This window comes from Pleurodeles waltl, chromosome 4_2 (genome assembly GCF_031143425.1).
Source record: "Pleurodeles waltl isolate 20211129_DDA chromosome 4_2, aPleWal1.hap1.20221129, whole genome shotgun sequence".
NCBI lineage: Eukaryota > Metazoa > Chordata > Amphibia > Caudata > Salamandridae > Pleurodeles > Pleurodeles waltl.
In genome coordinates this window covers 47,334,836-47,355,234 of record NC_090443.1, presented here as the reverse complement: position 1 = coordinate 47,355,234, position 20,399 = coordinate 47,334,836, and the positions used below count along the sequence as shown (strand labels likewise).

The following is a 20,399-nucleotide window of genomic DNA, read 5'->3' as shown; positions in this document are numbered from 1 at the left end:
AGTTTTTAGCAGTGGAGTGGATTTAGGGTGAATTGGGGCTGTAGATTTGGTGTTTTTTTTTGGGGGGGGGGCCTAGGGTGGGTGGGGGGGGGTTGGGATAGTTACTTAAGGGGGTAGGCCTTGTGGGGGGTGTTGGGGTAGTTTAGTTTTTAAGGGGTGGAGGTCGGGTAGTGTGCTTATTTATGTTTTTAGGTCTCAGGGCTGGTGAGAGGTGTCTGGGTAGTTTTACGTATGGGGTTGGGGTACGTACACTTATAGGGGTGGGGGGTTGGTATAGTTTTTTTTTTTTTGGCTGGGCTCTTTGGGGTAGTTTAGGTATTAGGGGTGGGGGTAGTTTGGGCCTCAGGCGGGTAGGGTTGGTTGGTTGGTATGATAGAAAGAGGCATGCTGTTTTGCATGCTGTTTCCACACATGCCTTTACAACGAAAATTCATTGTAAAGGCGTGCATGTCAAAGGCCTGTGTGGAAACAACGCCATTGTGGTTCAGACTGCTTCAAGGCATGCAAACGTCCATCAAACTGGTTTGCTTTGCTACAATTGCCATCTTTCCACCTGTCAGGTAGACCTGATTCAGAAATAATTCTTTTCACCACACATTTGGTATTTTACTAGACGATAGCCTGTTTTTAGGTTTTGCCTGCATGCACACGCTTGCACGCTGTGCTTGCAATTTTTTTTGTTGATCTAAAAAACTTTAAAATGGTTTAGAAACCGCCCCTTACTTACCATTGGCTTGGTCCAGCATCACTCTAATTTACGCACTTCTGATTGGCCAGTACATCACCAGCACGTCGGCTTCTCAACTTCCTGCTCTCTTCTTTGCCCTTATGTTGCCTCGGGGCAAAGTACTCCTTCCTGTTACTTGCCATTGGACACTGGCCAGTGTCCTGGCTATGACGCCGAAGGTGGTTCTACTCTTTTTGTGTGTCCCAGGGATGCAGTAACCAGATCCAGGGGTGGCTGACATTTTTGGAAGGTCATGGAGATGGGGTGGGGGGGGGGGGGGGTTCAGGCGGTGGCACTGTGTGCTCGTCCTGAAGTATCCATTCTCTGGACCACCTCAAGTGAGTGACCGTGGATTGGGGTCGCAGTGCAGGCACATAGTGGACAATGTCCACAGCACAGGAAAATACATACCATGAGTGTCCAGCAGGCCTACCTACATTGGTCTCATTTTGAGTCTGAACCTTTGTCTATTTTTCTCACAGTGTGTTTCAGCTATGTTACTTGCAAGCCATAGCTTTATCAGGACTTGAACTATTCTAGCTAGTCAGGCTCTGGCTTAGTAGTTAGTAGCATTTTTAATGTACAACAGCACAACATGAGTCTGCACCTGGGCTTTTCAACCGAATATAAAGAACAGACACAAAAGGCGCCACTTGTTGCACATAGGTTCTCCTGAAAGCATAGGCTTGTTCTCCAGTGGGATAGGATAGGTGCTTCTACAGACAGTTATGTATGAAATGTGCACGGTGGGGACTTTAGTATAAGATCTTGGTTGCAGCACCGTGGACACCAAGGTTCACGGGTTGCTTTCTATGGGACCGGTACGTGAGAGGGGATGTCCTACTGGCTTATGAGCATAGCTGCTGTGGCCTTGGGGGTAGACTGCCAAGGGTAAGTATTACGAAGAGCTGGTGGCAGATGTGTCTACTGATAAAGCAGGGTAGGGACTGTTTTTGAGGTAATAGAGGGACCAGAAAAGGTACAAAAGAAGTTTCATAAAAAATGGATCTGATGGTAGAAGAACCAGTCCCCTGTGCACAAATTACTAGAGGTGCGTAGGGATCTTTTCCCTACGAGGTGTGCATGTACCTGAATTCCACGTATCCTCTGCAGCTTAACTGAGTGCCACGATTAGCGCATCCTGGCAGGTTGAAGCACGTAGTTGTATTTAAGTGAGTGACAATTATGCAATGTTGTTCTCTGCACAGAGTGAAGAGGTGTGATACCAGGTAGTGGAATAAGGGAATGAAAAAATGGCAGCTGATGCTACTACAGGATTGGGTTGCAAGGGGTATCACTGAGGCAGATATGCCATATCGATTTGGGTCTGGTTGTGGGCATGCGTTTACTAATCTTTCTCTAGCATATTTGTTGGCCTGGATGATTCTACTAAAGATAACACTTGTTTCAAAAGGAACCAAATTATTAAATAAAAGCATTCACATGGATCCGTGGTGTCCTGCTTTTGCGGTGGTATGCCAAATCCTAGCAATGGTACTAGGGACTGTACTGGAATGCCATCTTCTTTCTTCGCTGCTCTGCTGTCCTTAAGAATAAAACCAGAACTGTGGGAAGTTTGAGCAAAATCCTAGAATTCATATGCCAATACGCAACTCATCATGAGGCATAGTGACTGAGTTACTGATATATTGTACTTCTAGTAGGATTGTATTTTCCCGTTAATAGCTGTTTGATTAGTAATTCAACACACATCCCAACATAAACAACTAATGGTTTATCAAATTTAAAACAAGCATAACCTTTTTCTAATATTTGTAATTCAGTTTGATAGAACACAAAAGAAAAAAACAAAGCAAAACCTATTGGCTTTGCCATTGCTTGTTCCTATTTTGTGTGCTTTCAACCTCTTTCCAGTTTTTAGTAGAAACTAGCGTGAAACCCATGGTGGATCCTGCTATAAATTTCTGAAAACTAGACAGTCTGAATTCAGCAAGGGGTCAGTTGTGTAAATTCTTCACGATTTCAACCCCAAAAAAATGGATCTGAAATAAAAAATACAAAAATGAAAATTAGTAGGAAATAAATGGCCATTTGTGATAATGTTTTCATTTGCAACTTTTCATCATGGTGGCTGATTTACAACATCAATATACCATTACATCTGCTCAACACTTCTGCTTGGGGTGTTGTATAGGGTTTGTGGGGTTTCCAAGAACTCAAGGTACGAAGAGCCAGTAACTGAGCTGCACCTTGCAGTGTTTTTTCATTGTTTACCGGGTATACAGCAGTACATATGGGGAAAAATGGGTACCAAATAAACCTTTGTATTTCCGAAATGGGCACAAGAAATGGAGTTTAGAAACAGTGGTTATTTGCACATCTCTGACTGTGGGTACCCACACTAATGTGAATTAAAGGGCATTTCTCTAAATTATTTATTTCTTGCACTGTGCCTTTCATTTCGAAGGTGCAAATGCAGAGAAATACTGTTGGTAATAACACTTGTTGAAAAGCTGGGTGGTAGTAATTTTATGTTTTCTTTTTGATTCTGGAAGAGTATGGCACAGAAATGAAATGAAAGTGTGTGATTTCAGTCAGTTTGAGGTTTGCTAGGCATTGTGGGTAAGAAAACTTGATGAGATCCACAAGAGGCACACGACCTAGTATTCCCCCTTGGTGTCTAGTTTACAAAAATATCTAGAGCCAGTGTACACGTGGCAGAGAGACAAACGACAACTATTAATGCACAACCATCTATTCCTCAATTACACACACATACTGGTTGGATTTGGCACAAGGCTGAGTGAAAGGTTCAAAATGTAAAATTTATTAACGAGATTTCACAAAAATGAAATACACTGCTAATTAAAAGTTAAAAAAAACTGAACATTCACACCGCCAACCGCGGGCCCAGCATACCAACACTCGCATCCACAGACAGTGCCATTCAAGGGCCCATCAGTCTCGTACACCCACATGACTGACACAACAGTTACACCGGCTGACTGAGTTTGTAGACTGGCGTTTGTCTAGCAGTGTGTGTAGTGATCAGCAAGTCACTACTCATCCACCGCCAGCCAAATGCCAACTTACGCACCACTAGCCAAATGCCAGTACACACAGGCCATCAGTAAGCAAACTTGGGGTGGGGGGCAAACCACGAATAATATATGCCCTAGGGGAGTGACCCTTACATAAGGGGTCGCTCCCCAAACACACAATAAAAAAAATCCCTAGTGGTCTAGTGGTCTGTATTCCTGCTCCAGTGGTCTGTATACCTGCTCCACGATCATGGCCCCCCACCTGTGAGCATGGAGCAGGAATCCAGTATATAAAGACACAGGGGCAAAGGAAAAAACCTGCTTTAAAGGGGAGGCCCCCAGTGGGTGGGTGGGTGCGAGGATGGCTTGAAGCCGTGCTCAGCACACCCACCCTGTGCATTGGGTGGCTTGAAGCCATCCTGTGCACGTAATGGTTTAGGACTCTTCCCCACTTGGTTTCTCCCTTGACCTTGCTGGATCTTCCAGATGTTGCTCATTTCGACACTGGAGGCCAAGACAACTAATAAGCTAGGAAAAGTAGCAGGCTTACCCAGAGTGCCCAATAATACTTTCTTGTTAATCATTGTCACCTAGGCATTTTTGAACTGGGCTGAATATCTCATTGCTTTTTTTATCGTGTCTCATTTCCCTGTAATCTGGTAAATTGGAAAATTGATCTAAACTATGGTACTTTGCCACATTTAGCAGGTATGCAATTACATGTGTACACTTCCATCTTTTTTGCACTTTCCCCTGTGGATGTTGTAGTTTTGCAGATTGACCTCTCTTCCAGCAGCAATCTACTTGGAACACTGACCCTGCCCCTCATTACTCAACATGTGTATAAATTGGTCTGTTATGTGTACATGGATTCCACTGTTGTGTATTCACTAGACTTTTCTCCTTCTCTGGCACTTCTGTTCTGTTCTTGAACTACTTGTGTGATCTTCTTTACACCTTATGCCGTTTCTTATGTTTTTTTTCTTTCATGGTGTAGGAAGCTGGCCTGGTGTGTGGTGGGTACCCAAAGTACTTACACCAGGTCCAGGTATCCCCTCTAATTGAAGTGTAGGCAGTGTCTAGAAGCCAGGCTCTCTAGTGGTAGCTATGGATGAACAGCCAAGGCTTAGCTAGGAGACATGCAAAGTCACTGAAGGAAACACTCAGTTGTACAAAAATAAAGGTACTTTATTTTTGGAACACAATACTACAAAGTAATAGAAGGGCCACCCTCCAATAGGAGGTAAGTAATGCACTAAATATATACACTAGTAAACAGTAATGGGCTTAGAAAATGTTAGAAAACAGTGCAAATATCAATAACCAATAGTAACCCTAGAGTGAGCCCAACCCATATTCTTAAAAACAAAAAAAGAAGAAAAAAAAATGGAATGCGAGCACAGGACCCCCACCTAGGTAAGTTGAATATGTAGAGGGGAGCTGGGTGTACTAGAAAACCAAAGGTAACACAGTACCCCTCAGCGACCAAGAAAGCAGGAGTAAATCACCGGGATTTCCCCAAACCACCCAAAAGAAGGAAAAAGAGAAGACCTGTGGAGAGAGGGAACCAAGTGCAAAAGTCACAGTGGAGTCCAGGGGGAGTAGGAGCTACTACCCACCCAGCTGAACTTGCAGGAGTTGGCCAACAGTGAGGAAGAATAGGTCCGCCCTGGAGCCGGAGAAGAGTGCTTGATGGATGCAGAAGATGCCCCACACTGGAGTGAATATTGCAGGCATGTGTTGGTGCAGCAATTCCGCCAACAAACTTTGGCAGAGGCAAATTCTCAGTTAGTGGAAAAGTGGTGCTGTTGGAGACCAGCAAGGACCAGGAGGACTCCACCCCGGAGGGGGGAGTCACAGGGGCCCGTCAGCGACACAGAGGACACAGAGAAGCAGAGGCAGCATCCACAGGAGTCCCACAGGACGGGGCACAGAAGTTGCAGAAGGAGCCCACGCAGCACTACAGAAAGGGATCCCATGCCGCGGGAGAACAGTGGCGTAGCGCGGGTTGTCAGCACCCGGGGCAAGGCAAGTAATTTGCGCCCCCTAACCCGTGGATTTTAGCACTCGCGAGCTCCCCCCCTGCGCCCAGTGCGGCCACCCCCCCTGCAACCCACCACGCTACGCCACTGCGGGAGAAGCACGCAGAGGACTGTGCGTCGCCGGATGGAGTGCTGGGGATTGGAGCTACACGTTGTCTGAATATCCCTTGGAGGAGATTTAAACAAGCCTTGGTGGCTGCAAGAGACGCAGTGCACAGGGTACTGTCCTGCGTGGGATGGCAAGGGCTTACTGCCACCAAAGTTGGACAGCTGTCGGGGAGGACCAAGTGGACTGCTACGGACCACCACCTGTGATGCAGAATCCATGCAGCTCCGGATGAGAGGAGATCCACGCAGCCGGTTGTCGTTGCAGCGGGTGCCTGTGGATGCAGGGGATTGACTCCTTCACTCCAAGGGTGATTCCTCCTTCTTGTGCAGGCTGAAGAGTTGCTATTTTCTGGGAATGCATAGCTGGGGAAATGTTGCAAAGCTGGCAGGAGCCATGGAAACAAAGTTGCAGAAGAGTCTTCTTCATGGATTGCAGCGTTATCGGTTCCTGGAGGGTCCAGTTGCAGTTCCAGTGGCCAGAAGTCGAAGTGGAGGTTGCAGAGGAATCCTGCTGGAATCTTGCAAGCCGAATCTGAGGACCCACCCAAGAGGGAGAGCCCTCCGTGCATAAACCAGTCCACACCGGCTCAGGTGCTCACCACCCCACCCCGCCCACCCCATCCCCCCTACCCTGGCCCACCCCCCCTACCCTGTCCATCACAACTCCAGATGTGGTGCCCAGTGCTCCTCCAGAGGGTCTCTTGATTCTGCCATCTTGAAATCCAAGGTGGGAAGAGTCCTCTGGGAGCATCTGAGTGGCCTGGTCAGGTCTGTGACATCAGAACCACGCCTGATAGGTGGTCACCTGGCTAGGTGACCAATCCCCCTTCCAGGGGGCTATTTTGGGTCTCCCTCTTTGGTGGGGTCCTCGGATTCGACAAGCAAAACTCCAGCAGGATTCTCTGCATCATTTACTTCAACTTCTGGCTGCTGGAACTGCGACTGGACCCTCCAGGAACAGACAGTCTGCATCCACGACGAAGACTGTCTTCAGCCTGCACAAGAAGGAAGGCGGAATCTCCCTTGGAGTAAAGGAGTCACTCCCCTGTATCCGCAGGCACCAACTGCAACGACAATGGGCTGCATGGATCTCCTCATCCGGAGCTGCGTGGATCCTGCATTACAGGTGGTGGTCTGGAGTGGTCCCCTTAATCCTCTCTGCCAGCTGTCCAACTTTGGTGAACGTAAGCACTTGCCTTCCCATGCAAGACATTACCCCAGTGCATAGTCTTTTGCAGCTACCAAGGCTTGTTGGCATCTCCTCCAATGGATCTTTGCTCTCCGAGTAGCCCCAGTTCTCAGCACTCTTCCCTGCGACGCACAGCCCTGTGTGTGCTTCTCCTGTGGTATGGAACCCCTTCTTCAGTTGTGCTGCGTGGGCTCCTCTAAGATTCCTGAGTCCTCTTCCAGTGGGTCTCCTGTGGGGGCTGCCTTTTCTTTTGTCGACTCTCTGCCTTGCTGAGGGTCCCCTGAGACTCCCCTCCGTGGGTTGAGTCCTCCTGGACCTCGCTGGTCCCTGGCATCCCCACTTCTCTTCTTCCGTGACTCTTGCCTCTGCCAAGGCTTGTATGTGGCTTTTCCACGCCACAGACAGACTGCAATCTTCCATCCGCCGTGGGACGTCAACTGCATCTTCCAGGAACTCTTTACTGACTCCAGGGATGCATTGCTGACCATCTTTGTCCTACTGTCAACCAACTCCTGGAACCACAGACCGGTGGTGGCAGGAGCCACTACCCACCAGACACTTCTGCGACGTCTGGACTTGGTCCCCTTCTTTTTTCAGGTCTTCCTCTTCAGGAATCCACCGCTGGTTTCTTGCATTCTTGTCTGGGTGTTGCATTATCTTTATTTTCAGTCATTTTTGGAGTTTGGGGAAAATCCAGTAACACACTCCTTTCTTCCTGGTCACAGAGGGGGCACTGTGGTACTTAACTTTGGGGTTCCTAGACCCCACCCCTTCTCTCAGCTCCCCTCTACCGAATCTACTTATCTGGGTGAGGGTCCTGCATTCACATTCCATTTCTTTTTTTTTTCTTGTGTATGGTTTTGTGTTTCCTAGGGTCACTAGTGCACTGTTTTTCTACTGTTATTTATGCCTATTTCTGATTGCTAGTGAACGTATTTAGTGTAGTTACTATCTAGTGTTTTCAGTAATTGTGCCACTAAAATAAAGTACCTTTATATTTGTAACCGTGTTTTCTTTCATGTGTGTAAGTACTGTGTGACTACAGTGGTATTGCATGAGCTTTGCATGTCTCCAGATAAGCCTTGATTGCTCATCCACAGCGACCTCTAAAGAGCCTGACTTCTAGACACTACCTACACTTCACTGATAGGAGAACCATGGACCTGGTATAAGGTGTAAGTAGCATAGATACCCACTACACACCAGGCCAGCTTCCTACAGGGTGAAGTTGAGTCTTCAGTCAGGTAAGACACAAAACAAGGGCACAGCAGATAGAGAAGCTGTCCCGCATAACTAGCAATTTGCTTTTGGGAGGTAGATTTGCCAGTGAACAGTGTGGTGGGGAAACTTAGCTTCAAAGGGTTAATCTCTATCTTCTGTTGGAAACTCAACCCCAATATTCCGATGAACTCCAGAATTTAACTCACGGGGTTCCTTGATCTTGCAATAAGAGACACCACTTCTCCAGATCAGGCCCTGCAAAATTAGCAGAGTAATAAAATAACCGAGACCTCTTGATTCCTGAGGTATAGATCAGGTGTAAAATTTAAGGGGTTTATTACAAAATCACAAAAATCAAGTGGTACAGTAGTTAAATGCTGTGAAGACATTAATGCAGAGTACATAATCAGAAAATTCTAAGTCTCAGATCAACATAATCAATAGAGAAATGGGCATAGTCCCTAACTGTAAGGTGTTCAGGAAAAATCTCTCTAGAAATGGTTAAAGCCCCTAGTAAAACAGGAATATTATCTAGCTTACCTACAAAACCAGTGGTTTTTACTCATTTCTAGCAATAATGATCAAAAACCGCAAACTTGCAGTAGTGTGACTGCTGATGAGCAAATCAGAGAATGTCACATGCTTATAATGCACCTAGAACTAACCTACCTTTTACAGAAGTTGCCAGCAGCTTATATGATGTTGCTGTTTGAAGATGCACAACACATTATGTTACGTTAGTTAAACAATTGCAATATACCAGTGTTTCTACCAGGCCCACATCAGGAAGTTACAGCGAAATAACCACTGAGTTTAATTCACAATGCATGCAGTGGAAGGAAAGTAACTAGTTATTAGTGTCGTGGTCTGACCTCCTCCCTCCCCCACCCGCAAACAAAAAAAATCCCATTTTAATATGTAGAAAAATAAAATATATTCCACTGTGACTGCAGCCCAATGTGGCAAACATGCTTCAATCACACCCGCAATGCACCTAAGTGTCTTACAACCATACGCCAACCATGTCCCACATGAATGGGACAAGGACTCATTGGAGGGGACTGAAAGACACGTTTTAAAGGTCAGTATGCGTAGCTCTTTGGTAGAGGCCAGTAAAGAGTCCTGTCTTGCAACTGCAACCTTATTGCTGCTGCTAGTCAGTGGTCTACAGCCTGGCAAGCTAACAGCCATGCTTGATATGTAGGATGAATATGGCGTGCTTCCCCAAACCACAAAGCCCTGTTCTGGTTAGCAGTCTGCTGCAGAAATCCTCTAAACACGTGCTTGGTCGGCATATGTAGTGTCAAAAATCTACAGTCTCGTTACGTGCCACAGAAAGCCTCCAGCACACATACATGCGTGTCCTATCTGCTGAGGTGGGGACTAAAAAAAAAAAAAAAAACTACAGTTTGCCATGATGGGCTTGGGACATGGGTGCACACACTCCAGTGCCATGCATGGGAACTAATAATTTTTAACTTGGTGAACAAATATGAAAATTGTAAAGAAAATAGGGCTGCATACAGATGGTAGTTTGTGTTATAAAAGTAAACATCGGACTGATTTTCCTTCGCTTTAAAACAACTAGTACTTTAATGTGTGACTCTCCAGTCTGCAGTTCCCCGTTATGCAGACTGCTTGAATTGAGTACATAGGAAGAGCTTGTTTGAGCATGAGGGGGAGAGAGGACTAAACAGTGGATTTCTGAGATCTGAGTAACTTGAAGAAGACTGACCGTGGTTGGACTACGTTTTGTGGTCCTCAATAATGATTGAAGTTTCTAGCAACTTTGTGCTGTCAATTGCTCCGCCTTGTAGAATGGGGTTTTAAAACGTTTTAAGGATATGTGTGTGCTTCTTCACAGAGCACCATTTTTGTACATACATCAAGAAATTCAATAAGCCTGTGCGTTGAGGTAAATTTCAGGCTTTGTGGTAAATTGTGATTTTACAGTTTGGCCGTAGTTGAATGTGGTCTGCTGCAAGTTAATGCAGATGAGTAGCAGAAATGCAGGCTGATCACTACAGGTTATTTATAGAGTGCCAGGGAGCCTAACAGGATGATGGTTTTGCTTCTCCAAGTTATTTATATTTTTTCTGAGCAGTCCTTCCAGATATGTGGTGATCTGGTCTGTTTTGCTACTTATACGATAGCAGATTGCCTTAACAGAAATAGTACACATTAATTTATATACTGAACTTTAACAAGACTTCCACCTGCAGTGAACTACAAGGATGTCGAAATCTGGGACAACAGCAGTTGGGTAACCCTACGTGTTCTTGCTGCCTGCCTGACGTGGCTTCATAGTGAAAACTTTTTTTATTGACTTGAATTTCCAACTACAAAAAAAGCATTGTTTTACATATTCCAAATTCAGAAGTAAATTATTCACATTTTAAATCTTTTGAATGAGTGATCATGCCCAAATATTGCAAGGCTAATTTCGTTCTGACCAACTTAGTAATGGAGACTGCTGCAGAAACTAGAGTGCCGTGTGATATTCCTTGAGGTGTGATCAGCTGGTTCGCTTACTTGCCCCCCCCATAAACTAATAACCTCACCCGCCCGATGATTGCATAAGTGGGAGGGTCTTCCTTCTACAAGTCTACATTCAAACGTCTGTTTTACTGATGTTTCTTCATCATGATTTTCTTGCTTGAGGAAATGGGTGTTTAGCGATGTCATTTGAAGTTATGACCTGAAACTAGGTGGTAATGTGATATACTTGGCTCAATTTCCAGTGTGCTGATGCACAGATACAGTTCGATTTGAAAGGGAGCTGTTGTTCTATGCCGCCTATGGGACGTCACTGTGGTCCATCTGTCGAACCAAGTGCTTGCCTTGATATTTATCCCTGAGGCCAGGAGCGCCAAGGCAGGGGATTGTTGTATTGTATAAAGAGCAACAGCTACTTGCAGCTTTTGTATCTTTCTAAATACTAAGACTGTTCTTCTAGGAATGTGCTAATCATCTTACCCTTCCTGTAGCCCCAAAGCATACTGGACATTTACAGGAGACTCTTGTATAGATCATGTGCCCCTGGTCCGATCCTCGTGGGGATGGGGTTTGTTGAGAGTGAATGTTCACGAGGGTGTACATGTGGATTTCTGTTGCATCATGTTTAGAAGTATATCACCCTCCTCCATCACATAACTTGCCGCCCCATAAATGCATTTTTGTACTTTAATGTTCGGTTTAAAAAAAAAAAAAAAAAAGAAAACTGGGATGCTGAAATTTGGGGGGGGGGACCAACATTTAAACCATCATAAAAATACATTCACTACCAACTGATTTGGAGACAGGCACACATGGCAGGTTTCTCCGGGGGGGGGAGCATTTTTATTAATGTGAGGCTTTTATTACTGTCTGAGTGTAAACATGAATAGTTAAATTGAATTCAAAAGGCGTTCTAATATTGTAACTAGGATACTGAAGATTTTGTTAATATTTTTGTTTTCCCCTCCACATGAGATTGAGTGAGGGCTTTACGAAAGCAGTGGGGTTAATATTGCAACAGCAAAGTGCTAGGAAACGTTGGCACCCACGAAGCAGCTATATCCCAGGAACCAATTACACAACATAGTTCCTAAGAAAACCTAGAGGGAGACAGGCCAAACAGCGACCAGGCAAGATGAAGATGAAAGGTGGCAGGTGTCATCTGCAAAGTTAGGTGGTAATGGCATGCTTCTGATCACAGTGGCCAACTGTAAGGCCCCTGGTTAGGACTTGCACCGATTTTTCCAAGCACATATCGCTATCTCGAAATACTTTGCTCTGTCATCCTGATAGCAGTATAAATGGAATATGCACACAACTTGCACTACAACCAGGAAAAGCAAAAATAAAAGCCAGTAAAGAAAATATAGGACCAAATTACTTTACCCTCTTGAGCAATGGAATGCTCAAAGTGGTCAAATAAAATAAATGTCCTTATACATTCCCTTAACTGTGCAATGTAGCTTTTCCAGTACATCATTTTAAGCGGACGTTTTAACCTCGTTTGTTTTTACATTATTTTGTAAGATTTATTCTAACAACGGCACGAAACGTTAATATAAATGTTAATGCTTGTTACTTTTAGATTCAGTTATGGAGTGCATATCACCACAAGCAGAGAAAAATGAAATCTATTTGATTTTTAATAGTTCCTGCACTCTGAAAACGCACCGCACCAACCAGTTATGTAGGGCTTCTACGCTCATTGATAAGTTAGTTTCCAGTGGGAGGTGAACAGCAGCAAAAAAAATAGTTAACACCGTTTCTGATTCATGTATTACCAGGACTGTCCCAGTGATCTGAAATATGAGTGGATTGTTAAACACGGAAGGACTCTTGGTGGATAGATGATCGATTCTTGATGTTCCATGCACTTTTCCCACCTGAAGTAGCTGCCTATTTCAAGATTTACACCTGGCTCCTTAAACTGTCAGTCACTTGGCTTCACTCTTTTTACTCTCCAATTTTCCGTTACCACCTCAGAGTACTGTATTGCGCCCTCTTGTAGTGCTGACTTTAGTTGGAGCAGTACTTTGTTTCATTGTGTGCTGACGGCAGGTTTACCATTGCACACAGTTACCTGGCACAGGTGTAAGTTTCCATTTTCTGCATGTCTCTTCCTTCACAACCATACCCAGTGTTTCAGCCCCTTCTAAAACTCTTCAGGCTCTTTGCCTAGTGAGAGTGATACTACCCCATCGCACTCGTCAGTGCACCTGAAGGAGTTTATTTGCATCCAGGTGTAGGGCCCACCCACTCCCAGTAGGTTTGTACTGCAGAGAAGCAACCCTCGAATTCCTTCAATGACTGCCGTCTATGCCATACGCTGGCTAGTGTTAGTACTTCCTAGTAATGAACATGTTGCATAACAGTCCCCAAACGGGCATCACTCCTGCAGGAGCCCCCTCATGATCTACATAGGCTCCTTCGCATGCCTGAGCAGGGTTTTTTCCTCGTATACTACGAGGTGACAGTTGAAATGTGCCGGTTGACAAAAGGTGAGGGGGTCTACCTGTTTATCAGCTGCACTTCAGCAGTAGCTTCTCTCATGTTATACCACATCAGGTATTATCTTGTGCATTCTTCTCGAGTGTGTGATATTTATAATCTCCTGGGGACGCTTAAGTGAAACCTCGTTTTTTTTGCCCCAGAGAGCTCCCAGAATCTGGTAAAGCACTTAAATTGTTGTTTCATGGTCTGTGTCGCACTTCTGTTAATGACATTTGGGGCATGTTCAGCACAGCAGCTCTACAGAGCCACTTTGGAACGGCTGAGTAGGAGGGACTGATGCATTTTTTTCTATGGATTGATGGTAAGCAGTAAGCCATTTCTTTTTATTTTCAGATCACTCGTAGGGCTTTGTTCCCTGGTGACTCGGAGATAGATCAGCTCTTCCGGATTTTCCGCACACTGGGCACCCCAGACGAGGTGGTGTGGCCTGGGGTAACTTCCATGCCAGATTATAAGTCCTCTTTCCCCAAATGGGTGCGACAAGAGTTCAGCAAAGTAGTGCCACCCCTGGATGATGACGGCAGAGATCTCTTAGCTGTAAGTACTTGTGGAGCTATGATTACAGGGAACTTTGTGTTAAGCATTTTCTGGAACATTGTGTATACTTTGTCTATTTGTTAGCATTAGGCGATTTCACATTGGTGAAGTGTGAACAGCCTCACATTCTCCACTTTTATACTCGTATGGATCTCTGCTCTGGATAAAACTAGCAGTGCGTTTGAGCTTCAATCTCACTTGAGGATAGTAGGTTGTTTTAGTGCATGTCTACTAAGAGACTTGCATAATTGCACTCAATCTGTCTTCTGGTACCGGTATTATTTTCCCCAAATGCGACACTTGATAGCAAATTTACCAGCCCCTGGGACTTCTACAGATAATGAATGTTAATCTGTAACAGAAAGGACATAGAATAGCAAAAGCGCACCGGCTTTGCCACTTTCACAACACCAGCACTATTGTGCTTCATTCTGAATCTGCCCTTGTAATGTCTCTGGGTATTATTTTGCAGGTTTGTCTATGAAATGTCTAGATACATAACAAAATGGAAATGCTGTTTGGTGTGTATACGTATGGTGCATGTTAGTTATTGATATTTCATAAAATGGCAACACCTAACAATTTGGACTATTGAGGTTTCTTTGAGCATTGAAAGTGATAGAGTATGGGAGTAAAGATGACTACGTTTGAGTATCTCTGGGAGGATTCCTTAACCCAGTGAGAAGAGTTGGGAGTAAATGTTGGTGTAGCCTGTGATATAAAAGTTATGTTGATGTGTAGCAGGCACTCTGACTTTGTGTGCATTTCTACGTTTGGAGACTTTGCTAAAAGTTGAAGAGACTATTACAATTTTTGTGTGGTTAAGTCTGAACACCGTGATAGATCTGTGCAGTTTGACTAACTCACAGGAAGATTTGATGCAGAACAGCACCAGCTCCACTATGCCCTTCCCTTTCTACCTCCACTAGTGTTTGCATATAGGCTTTTCTTGCTCCATAAATCAGATAAGGTCTGTATCTAGGGTAGTCGAAATGTGGAGATTTGGGAGCTGGCTGGTTCGCACTTTTATTTCTCCAGGTGCATGGGATTTCTACAAGACAACTACAATCAAATTCAACGAGAAGACCAACCCCAGGGTGTTCAGTGACAGCCTTCAGTTCCAGAAAGTTATGATTGCATTTAGGGGATGTTGGTCATAGAACTTAGTTGCTTTCACCCAAGGTTAATGGGAGAAATAGTATCATTATTGTTGCCCATGGTGCAGCACGATTGTCGGTGCTAATGACGCCTTCATAGTTCTGAGGTCTGCACACTTCTAGAAGTGTTACTGGTATACAGTAACTGCTCCCAAGCTCAGTCGGAAGTCAAGTCATGATGGGTTCAAGAACAGATGCACCATATGATATGCCATTTTTCTGATGTTGGGTGTCTGAAAGGATATGTTTCAGTAACAATAACATATTTTTTTATTTTTTTTTCCTTTTCAGCAAATGTTGCAGTACGACCCAAACAAGCGAATATCTGCCAAGTCTGCTCTCGGACACGTTTTTTTCCGTGATGTCACAAAGGCTATTCCCCATCTAAGACTATGATCTATGGAGGCTTTTAATCTAAGGGAAACTGTTGTAGACTGTTGGCCCTGACACCAAAACTATGCATGTTCAGAAGACTGTAGGAAGTGGTGGTCTGTCTTATGGTGATGTTCCCCACACATATCCACCATATTCTGGGAAGATTTTAAAGCTGTGTTTGAGGCTTTCTATGTGATGCTGCTTGAGAATGCGACTTGAGTCTGGCCACCGTACAGACTTTCTCCTACATTATTTAAAAAAAAAAAAAAATGTTTACTACAGACAAGCGGGCAATTGCACCACATGGCCTATGGATTTTCATCTGCTGTTTTCTACCATGTTTTGCTGGTTTGAGTAATCTCTGAAAATGTTTAGAAAGTCTGTCCTGAAAGAATGTAAGTTTTCTTGTGGAAACAAGTGCTTGCTGTACCAGTTTTTGAAGTACTGGCAGGTTAGATTTAATATTTAAAAAAATGTTAATTGGGTTTTATCACTGCGTGCTAGCTACACATTCGAGTATCTGGTATATGAAGGGTATCTATTTTCAAACACCTAGTTTCTGCTTATAAATTTGATATAGGCCATTTCCAGTTGCTGTCTGTGCCCTCCTATATTTTCAGCTAGTTATGGGCACCACTAGAATAAGTTTGTGACTTCGATAAATGTGAGGGAGGGGCAGCTGTTATTTACATGTTTTTGTCTCCTTTGATTTTATACTCGCTGTGCTCCATCGTTCCAGAGGCCCATAGGCTGTTTGCTTGAATGGCTAAAGGGTGTCCTATTCTGAGGGAACATGTTTCTAGGAGTACATTATATTGATGTACTCGTTTTTATGGCACGTTTTGGCCACATAACATATGCTTAGGCCACCTGACTAACCCTTCTATCATTGGGTGGAACTTTCAGTAGAGAACGGATTAAAATAATTCTTACTCTTTGGAAGAACGCTAGCTGTGCTGGCATAGGGCTGCATATGGCCGTGTCACGTTAGAGGCCTAATGCCCTTAACCTCCTGCAGTGGGCACACCTGATTAACTCGAAACTCCGCTACATTCTTCAATCTTTATAGCTTGGGATAAACCATCCTTCAAGCAACACTCATTAAAACATGTTTCTTGTTAACATGTTGTATTCCTACAAAGTAATGAAGATGTGCTACTACTTCAGAATCTAGTCTTCCCACACACTTTAAAATATACAAAATTAAGTTCTCTTTTACCGTTGCTCATAGTTTTCATGCTTTTGCTTGTAGAGTGTGCTCTTGCATCCTAGTCCAAAAAGATCTGGCAATGTGTCTCCTCAGAAGTATTACATAGACTGTTTTGGAGCGTTTTGGTGGCTGGAGTATGTGGTAATGTTCATTCTAGCTCACTTGGTTGCTCTTTGAGGGGTGCTAGGTATTTAGAAATGGAGCCACAATGGTATGTCCTGGAAGCAGCTTCTTTTTCTCTCCTTCCTTGGAGGACGATACTTGGATGACTATGAAACCCTTCTGGGTTAGGACTGGTGCTACTGGATAACGGACATCATTACAGTGTTAAATTGCTTCAGTTTAACTGTCTCCTCCAAGGCACTGCTGCAGCAGTCCAGTCCCACTGTTCCAATTTCAGGGCTGAGCCTTGCGATGAGAGTAATTAAGCAAGCTGGGTGAGCAGACTACACTTCCATTGGGGGCCTTTTTCCGGCAAAACACAGATTTCCCAAGTAGCTTTTTCGTTGTTTTCTGAGCACTGCACAGAATCGGGAAAGAAAGTGACCAGTGGTTTGTGTGTATTTGTAAGACTGCACAGTTCCATAGGTTTCAATCAGAGTGATACGTGGTCTTTTTCAGCAAAGAACCAGACATTGGACTTGTCTTTCTGCTTTTTTTTATTTGCCTTCTAATTTTGTACATCTTTTTTGCCATGTGTTGGTCCGATCTATTGTTTTAAAATTTCTTCTCTTCGATAATTTGTACTGGGACATTCCCATATTATTGCAGTGTTCCTACTTGCCTTTCTTGGTAACCACTTGGAAGCTAAGGATGATAATCTTTAGAAAACCAAAGGAGATAAGCTTGCTTATGCCAGTGTTTCTAGTCGCGCATACTCGCTTCTGAATATGAGACCTGATAGCCCGTTCTGCTCAACACTGCACAAGGTTGTGAACATTACAGCACTTTTTGGCCTCTAGTAAAGTCGTTCATTTGTGTGGGTAGTCTTTGCAGTTGGGGAAATAGAGAATTATTTGCCTTGTTATACATGTGGAGTTTCTTATTTCTGTCTCTTTGGTGTCCACCTTCCATGTATGGTTAATCTTTTCATGATTCTTGCTAACAAGTCGCTTTGCTTGTATTCATTTGGATAGGCACCTGTTGCACTTTCCAAGTCCTGTCATACTGGGATACGCTCCCTTGATTAAGCCTTTTTTGTTGTAGGCTGCTGATTTTGGCTAGGATGTGCATTAATGCTCTAGTACTTCCTTAAATGAACAAGTTGGTTGCTTGGCTACAGGGAACAGAGTATATGTAGTTTAGAAACCTAGGGAGTCAGTGATCAGCTGCTTCCTGCTTTATATGAAGATGGTGGCCATTAAAGGCAAAAGTTTTTTTTTTTTTTTTTTTAATTATTATTAAATCATTAAAAGGTGTGTGTGTGTGTGTGTACAGTTTGCATCTGGTGGGATATAATCAGGTTGGATGGTAGGCTGGCTTTGTAATGTTCTGTGAGTGGTATTTGCCTTTATTTTTCATGGTTGGGTCTAGAGTTTTTTGTTGGTGTTTGTGCTAGGTGCTTAAGATGGTGGAAAGGTTTGGTTTTGTTGATAGCTTTCCTGGAGAAAGTGGCCGTCTCTATTTGTATGAGGTTTCTTTGCCTAGTGATTAAACTATCTAGTGTGTGGGTGACGCCCTCTCATCCCTTAAGAACATGTTTCAACGTTTTTACTGTTAATAGTTGGTCTATATTTCTCATACGGGCCTGTGCTTATCTCTAGAATGAGAATAAACCATCAACAACAACGTAAGTGATGCAAGGATAGACAATGTTTTCAGTTCAACCGGTTTAGTCTGCTGGCTAAGAAGCTGGTGTTTGGTTGTTGAGGGGTAAGCATGGTGTGCTGCAGAGTAACATCAATTACTAACTAAAAATCGTTGCAGAGGAATAGAATCCTTCAATAAGAATGTCCAATTGTGCAGCCATTTTAGTCTGTCCCTGCTTTCCTTACTATGACCAGAACCTGTTGGAACTCTTGGTTGTCCAAGGAAGGGGTTCCTTCCTCGTGCGAGCACATATTGACAACATTTGTAAACTAACTAATAATATAGGATCCAGTGCATTCAGCAAAGTCAGTTGTGGGACTGACTGCTCATTTTTCTATAGTTGTACACACTATAAGAATTTTAAGATCTGCTTAATCTATAAAGTTTCTTTGCACCTTTTCTTTAAAAAGTACATTTTTAATATTTGTATTGTGCAGTCGTAATGTAGCTAGGTTGGATATCTTCATGCTCTTGTATTTCATTAAAAACTCCGTTTTATTAGTACTTGTTTCTGTAAGACTCCTGCCTGTAAGTCATTGCTACCTGAATGATTTTAGTGTGAGAATCCGTAATTTATAAAACTGTGGAGCAATTATGTGAATATGTATTGTGTGAGCTAAGAGGTTCCACTATCCCCTGTACGTGAGAATATAAATATTAAGCCCTGAAGCATGCCAGCAAACAAATGGCCAGGTCTGCACAACAGATGTGCCCGAATATTCTCACATACAGGAGCCCGCAGAGTCCCAGATTGAGCATGGGGGAGACATTTGAGTACTAGGAAATATTCCACCTATTTTATTTTTGTATTTTTTTATGATGGGGGGGGGGGGGGGGGTAAATGAATTGTGTGTTGAACTTTGGATCTGAACAAAGCCTAAATGCCCAGATAGGTGAGCGGATGTGAAATGGCGGTTCATCGGAGACACTGGTTGGACATGACTGTCTGACTCAGTTCAGTGAATGACGAGACCTATGGGCCCCAAATGTGGTCATTGAGTGGTTTGCCATTGCTATCCTGGGGCATTTCTACTATGGCTGTGCAGTCTGCGCCACGTACAACCTCTTTTGGAGTAGAGCTTACAAACGCAAGCTTCTCATGAGGCTTTTTTATGGGGAAAGAGCTCAAGCCAACCAACAAATAAACTAATGTCCAACAAACTGCTTATGTAAAAGAAAGTGCTTTTAACCTCACACTAGAAGTGAATATTACACAGTTCAATTCGATTAGCGAGTACAGGGTGGTACACCTGGTTACAATCTGTGGGTGCTAAACTCGCCACCTTACCAACCCCCTGCGATCCCTGTATTCCCTCCCACCCTAGTGATCCTATTGATTATAATATTCAGTATTCTATGGCAGTGTGTGAATTGGGCACAGGTGGTCAATACTTTATCCTGACCGCCAGAGGTTTTTCTGCACAATCAGTTTGTGCAGTCTTATCCTCATTATTGATGTGGGCAGAAAAGTCTCAAGTCCTCCTGCTTGAGCTTTTGGTGCGCATTACACTCTATTCCATCCGCAGTCATTATCTGTTTGCTGGTTCTGGAGCAGTGATGAGGTTGAGGATCTGGACTGGAGGGTCAGCAGAAGCCTGACTTTGGACTACTGGGGGTGGGGGGCTGGTCTTCGCAGAGAAACCCGAAGACCCAATTCATTGTTGACCTAAGTTACCTTTCTCTGGGTTTTGAGCTGGGGCATGCTGGGCTCCGCCTCCTGAAAGGCCAGGCAGACTCCTTCCCTTTGTAAGTAGGCAAGCTTCTGGTAAAACGGCTGTTTGGTAGACACATACCTGCTCGCACAGTCCTTTCAGTACTCTGCAGAGTACCCCCACCCATTGTTCAAGAAGAACTTGGAACTGGAACAAAGTGTGCTAGCTTGAATTCCACTTTTAAACATTTTTTTCACTCTGGGACTATAGATCCATTGTCTAATATTTCAGAACTGATTTGGGTCGCTTCTAGTTCTAATATAATTTTCTGGCTGTTTCTCATACACAGCCTGTGTGCGAGGT

At 44.0% G+C, this 20,399-nt stretch overlaps 1 protein-coding gene across 1 annotated transcript in view; it reads left to right on the top strand.

Moving 5' to 3' along the window:
- CDK2 (cyclin dependent kinase 2) overlaps positions 1–18,888 on the top strand; it is a 41,013-nt gene extending 22,125 nt beyond the window's left edge. Inside the window, exons 6-7 of the mRNA XM_069230597.1 lie at positions 13,630–13,833; positions 15,282–18,888. Of these exons, the coding sequence (XP_069086698.1) occupies positions 13,630–13,833; positions 15,282–15,386 (309 nt within the window). The 3' untranslated portion in view covers positions 15,387–18,888. The remainder of the gene's footprint in view (positions 1–13,629; positions 13,834–15,281) is intronic.
- Positions 18,889–20,399: the final 1,511 nt, after the last annotated feature.